This window comes from Nicotiana tomentosiformis, chromosome 11, assembly GCF_000390325.3.
Source record: "Nicotiana tomentosiformis chromosome 11, ASM39032v3, whole genome shotgun sequence".
Lineage (NCBI taxonomy): Eukaryota > Viridiplantae > Streptophyta > Magnoliopsida > Solanales > Solanaceae > Nicotiana > Nicotiana tomentosiformis.
This window is the reverse complement of record NC_090822.1, coordinates 64788917-64794833: the sequence shown is the minus strand read 5'-3', so window position 1 is coordinate 64794833 and position 5917 is coordinate 64788917. Positions and strand designations below refer to the sequence as shown.

The 5917-nt window shown below is 41.1% G+C and overlaps 1 protein-coding gene across 1 annotated transcript; it reads left to right on the top strand.

Moving 5' to 3' along the window:
* The first annotated feature begins 5241 nt into the window (after positions 1 to 5241).
* On the top strand, positions 5242 to 5691 carry LOC138901575 (uncharacterized). Its single transcript, XM_070189348.1, has one exon. It carries the CDS (start codon positions 5242 to 5244, stop codon positions 5689 to 5691), a length of 450 nt encoding a protein of 149 aa, XP_070045449.1.
* Positions 5692 to 5917: the final 226 nt, after the last annotated feature.

Genomic DNA, 5917 nt, shown 5'->3' with positions numbered 1-5917 from the left:
ATTTAAGAGAATTAGGACTTGTTGGTCTATTTGATACGTGAATTATGTATGGGGACAGTGTATATATAAAGTGACCAGTATATATACATTGTCACAGGTTAAAGATGCGGGTAAAAATTGTCTTATGGTATCATGTTGTTTCATTTACTATGCCTTAGTTAGATTGTTATTCTTTTAATTGTTCGCTTTTGTGTTTATTGCCTATTTTGGAGTTGTTGGGATATTGAAAGTAGAATTACTTATCATAATACCATGGTTGAAGTTGAAATTTGCTTCCCACCTTGCTTGATGCTTTGGGTTATTAATATTGCTTGGTGGGTAAGAGTGAAAAGCACGAAGGGTATTGTCGTGCCATATTTGCATATTGTTATCATTGATTGAGTGAATGTGACAATTAAAGCACGAAGGGTGATGCCATGTACTTGATCGTTTTACTATCATTATCATGTGAGGATGAGAGTAAAAGCATGAAAGGTGATGTCGTTCCATTGCATTTATATTATCTGGTGAGGATGAGTGTAAAATCACGAAGGGTAACGCCGTGTCATTTCATTTATATTATATGATGAGGATGAGAGTAAAAGCACGAAGGGTGATGCCGTGCTATTGCATTTATATTACATGGTGAGGATGAGATTAAAAGCACAAAGGGTGATACCGTGTAATTTGATTATTTCATTGCTTTACTTGATTGTAAGATTGTGGATTTAGCTTGGTTGCTTCGTTGCTCATTCCGGAAAAAGACTTACTTGGTGATTTTGTACTAATTGTTCTGATTGTTGCTCCCTTTTTATATGCCCCCACCCCGATATTACTTTTAAATGGCTTATTTGTTATTTCTGTATATATATATATATATATATATATATATATATATATATATATATATATATATATATATATATATGCACAAGTTTTTGTATGTGTCTTGTCTTAGCTTTGTCACTACCTCGTCCGGGTTAGGTTCACCACTTACTGAGTATATTGGGTTGGTTGTACTCATACTATACTTCTGCACTTCTTGTGGAGATTTTGATGTACCAGCAAAGTTTCGAGAGGTACTTAGTGGATACCAGTCAGTGACTCGAGGTAGAGTTGCACCTCGTTCGCAGACTCTAGAGTCACTTTCCTATCTCTAATGTATTATTTTCATTTTATTTTGGATAGTGTTGTACTTCTTTTGAAACCTTAAATTTAGTTGGATCTAGACGCTCATGTACTTATGACAACAGATCTTGGGGTGGTTTACGTTCCTCCTTTTTTTTATCCACATAAATGATGCTAAAAATTTTGAAATTGATTTTAATTTTTAAATTTTTTAGGTGTTTGGATTTGGTGTTGTTCCAATCAATTAAAAAAATCAAAAGGAGTTTAAAAATTAAATTTGAAATGATTTGGAGTAGGTTTGAGTTAAAGTTGAGATCTTAATTTTTTGAGTTTATTGGTTGTTTGGATTAGATGTTGTTCCGATCAATTAGAAACATCAAGAGGAGTTAAAACTTGAATTTGAAGTGATTTGGAGTAAATTTGAACTAAGTTTGAGTTAAATTTCAAAAGAAAATGAAGAAAGAAGACGAAATCAGTCTTTGTATAATAGTGTATTATAATGACCCGGCTGGTTGTTTTGAGTGTTGTAGCCTCGTTCCCCCATTTATTGCTTATTTTATGCTCAATTATTGTTATGTGACTTTTCGGGGTAGTTGGTTCGGTTCCGGAGATATTTTGGAATGAGTTGAGACACTTAGTCTCAAGGTTGGAAGTTTAAGTTGAAAAGGTTGACCGGATATTGATTTATGTGTAAATGGCTCCGGAATGAAATTTTGATGGTTCTGATAGCTCAGTTGGGTAATTTTTGACTTAGGATTGTGTCCGGATAGTGATTTGGAGGTCCGTAGTTTATTTAGGCTTGAAATGACGAAAGTTGAAAAACTAGAAGTTTTGAAAATTGAGAAGTTTGACCGTGAGTTGACTTTGTAGTTACCGGGCTCAGATTTTGGTTTCGGGGATTGGAGTAGGTCCGTTGTGTCATTTATGACTTGTGTGCAAAATTTGAAGTCAATCAAACGTGATTTGATAGGTTTCGGCATCGATTGTAGAAATTGGGATTTCTTAATTTTTGTTAGGCTTGAATTGAGGTCCGAGTCGTATTTTTGATGTTGTTTGATGTGATTTGAGGCCTCGACTAAGTTCGTATCGTGTTTTAGGACTTGTTGGTATGTTTGGTTGAAGTTCCGGGGGCCTCGGGTGGAGTTCGGATGGCTAACGGATCGAAGTTTGGAATTGAAGGATTGCTGAAGTGCACCAGGTCTGGTGCGATCGCACCTGCAGATTTTTTGTCACAGGTGCGTGGCCACAGAAGCGAAGGATAGGTCGCAGATGCGATTTGGGCGAAGCTGGGCAGTGGTCGCAGGTGCGAGGGTTTGTCTGCACCTGCGTGGTCGTAGATGCGGCATATTGGGCGCAGAATCAGATTTGGGTCAGCTAGGGGACTTGCGCAAGTGTGATATTTCCGCATTTGCGAGAGCGCCGATGCGAAGATGGTCACGCAGGTGCGAGAGCAAGAATCGCTAGGAGAATTGCAGAAGCGGAAGATTTGTTGCTTCTATGACACCACAGATGCGGGTAAGTTGGTCGCAAGTGCGAAAAGCCCTGGACAGAATATAAACGTTGGGTTCCGAGTTTTTTTATCATTTTTTGACTTTGTAAACTCGGATTAAGGCAATTTTTGAGAGGGATTTTAAGGGGTTTCTTGAGGTAAGTCACTTGTGACCATTTTTATTCAATAATATTGTTTTCCCATTGAATTTCCCACCTAGTTTGTGTGTTTTTTAGGTGGAATTTTAGGAGTTTGAGGCTAGGGATTTGAAGAGTTTAATTTGGGGATTTGAGTGGTGATTTGGTATCAAAATTTGGTAAATCTGGTATGGTTGGACTCGTAGTTGAATGGGCTTTTGGATTTTATCACTTTTATCGGATTCTGAGATGTGGCTCCGGGGGTTGACTTTTGAGTTGACTTTTTAACTTTCGATTAAGAACTTAGCATTTTCATATGGCATTGATTCCTAAAGCTTGAGTTGATCGTATCAAACTTTTTGTGGCTAGATTCGAGGCATTCGGAGGGCGTTTCGCGAGGCAAGGACTTGTTGGAGTATAGAGTTGCACAGTTTGAGGTAAGTAATGCCTCTAAACTTGGTTATGAGGGTATGAAACCCCGAATTACGTATTATGTGATTGGTGTTGAGGTGACGCACATGTTAGGTGACGGGCATGTGGCGTGCACCATAAAAATGGTGATTTAGTCGATTCCTTGGAACAGTGTAGCTATCTTATCTAAATATTATTACTATACTCCATATGTTAGAGAACTTGAGTTGTGATTTATGCTAGAAATCATGTTTAGGCTATGTGCAGGTGATATTAGGACCCACAATGGTCGTTCTTTGTTGTGGAGTTATTTGCTTAATTGCAGTTATGTACTCAGTCGTATTCATCATTGCATATTATATCTTAGTGTCCATTACCATATATCGTCACATCTTGTATCATTGATTTGGGCTACTTAGCATGAGTGTTGTGAGCCCAAAAGACTAGAGAGATTGATGACTGAGTGAGGCTGAGGGCCTGTTGTGAGTGACATTTATGGGATCGCGCTGCACGCCACAGCAGGTTTTATTGATTCGCGCCAGGATTTGGCTTATTATAGCGCTTGGGCTGGATCTGCCCCTCTGGAGTCTGCACACCCACAGTGAGCGCAGTTGCTATTGATTCATTTGCATTTGGGCTGGATCTGCCCTGGATTTATTTGCATTTGGGCTAGATCTGCCCTATACAGTGCTGAGTGAATGAGAGTGATGAGCGAGAATTGAGATATATTGGTTGAGTACTCTAAGAGTGTGAGTATGCGAGGCTTTCATTTTGTTACATCACATACGATATGCATATTGGCATGTAGATATAGAGATGTCATATTCCTCATATTATCCAGACTTGACATATTTTATCTATTCTAAGTTTAATTGTTAAACCTGGAAGCATGTCTAAATTCTTGTACCGTTACCTGCAGATTATGAATTTTTGAGATATTACTGTTATATTTTCCGTAAAATTCCGTACTGTTAATTCTGTATATGGGCTGTAACGTTTGAGATCGTCACTACTTTCAGTTCAAATGTTAGATTTGTTACTTATTGAATTGGTTGTACTCAAGCTATACCCTGCACTTCGTATGCAGATCCAGGTATTTCCGGTCACGGCGGTTGTTGATTCTCAGAGTTTTCAGTCATTCGGAGATTATCGAGGTAGCTTCCCTAGTGTCCGCAGACCTTGACTCTCCTCCCCTATCCCTCAATTTTACTCGGTCAGTTTCTGTTTTTCTTAGACAGTGTATCAGACTTTGTATTGTATAGATGCTCATGTACTCAGTGACACCCTGGTTTTGGAAAACTTTTGTATCGAGTAGTGGCGGTTTTATTTAGTTTTTAGGAGATTTTTACTTATTTAAACATGTTTTAGCATATTTTAAATTTGAAAGTGTTGGTATGTCTGAGTTGTCGGCTTGCCTAGTATCATGATAGGCGCCATCACAACAGGTTGAGTTTTGGATCGTGACAAGTTGGTATCAGAGACTAGGTTACATAGGTCTCACGAGTCATGAGCAGGTTTAGTAGAGTCTTACGGATCGGTACAGAGACGTTTGTACTTATCTTCGAAAGGCAACCGAACCCTTAGGAAAACATCACATTCTTGTATTTTTGTTGATTCCAAGAACTAAACTTCTGTTACTCTATTCTCTCACAGATGGTGAGAACACGTGCTACCCGACCGGACGGACAGCCACTAGTACCACCGACTAGGGCCATGAGAGGCCGGGGCTGCGGTAGGGGTCGCGGTAGAGGCCGAGGTGCAGCTCGTACAATAGCTAGAGCAGCACCTATAGATCCACAAGTTGCTCCAGCTCAGGAGTAGGTTCCAGATATGGTTGAGGCAGTGGGGCCAGCTAAGGCACCAGCTGTGCCAATTATGATTCCAGGCCTTCAGGAGGCTCTAGACCAGATATTGACTATTTGCACTAGACTTGCTCAGGTGGTTTCTGTTCAGACCGCGCCAGCCACTTCTCAGACCGGGGGAGGTACTCAGACTCCCACCGCCCGCACTCTAGAGCAGGTGATGCAGGGACTTCAGACACCGGGGGTACTCCAAGCCTAGCTGGTTGTAGTTTCTTAGGCCTAGGTGGGTCCCATTATGACTGATGAGGAGCAGAAGAGGCTAGAGAGATTTGGGAGTCTCAGTGCTCCATCATTCAGTGGGGCTGAGTCAGAGGATGCCCAGGACTTCTTGGATAGGTGCCAGCAGATTCTTCGCATGACGAGTATTCTGAAGACTAGTGGAGTCTCCTTTACTACTTTTCAGTTACCAGGGGCTGCCTTCAGATGGTGGGAGGCCTATGAGAGAAGCAGGTCAGTTGGTGCTGCACCACTTTCATGGAATGAGTTCTCCTTTCTCTTCTTAGAGAAGTTTGTGCCACATACCCACAGGGAGAAGCTGCGCAGAAAGTTCGATCAGCTACGTCAGAAGGGCATTTCTGTGACCCAGTATAAGATGAGATTTTCAGAGTTAGCTCGTCACGCAGTTTGGTTGGTTCCCACTGATAGGGAGAGGATTAGGAGGTTTATTGATGGCCTCACCTATTAGTTGTGTTTTGTTATGACTCGGGAGAGTGTATCGGGTGCTAGGTTTGACAAGGTGGTTGATATTGCTCAGCGGCTAGAGTTGGTTCGTAGTTAGGAGCATGAGGAAAGGGGGTCCAAGAGGCCTCGTGGTTCGGGTGGTTTCAGAGGTGTTCCCTCTGGGGGTCAGTTCTACCACAACAGGGGTCGTCCTTATAGGCCCGCTCAGATGGCTTGTCTAGTTCATCGTG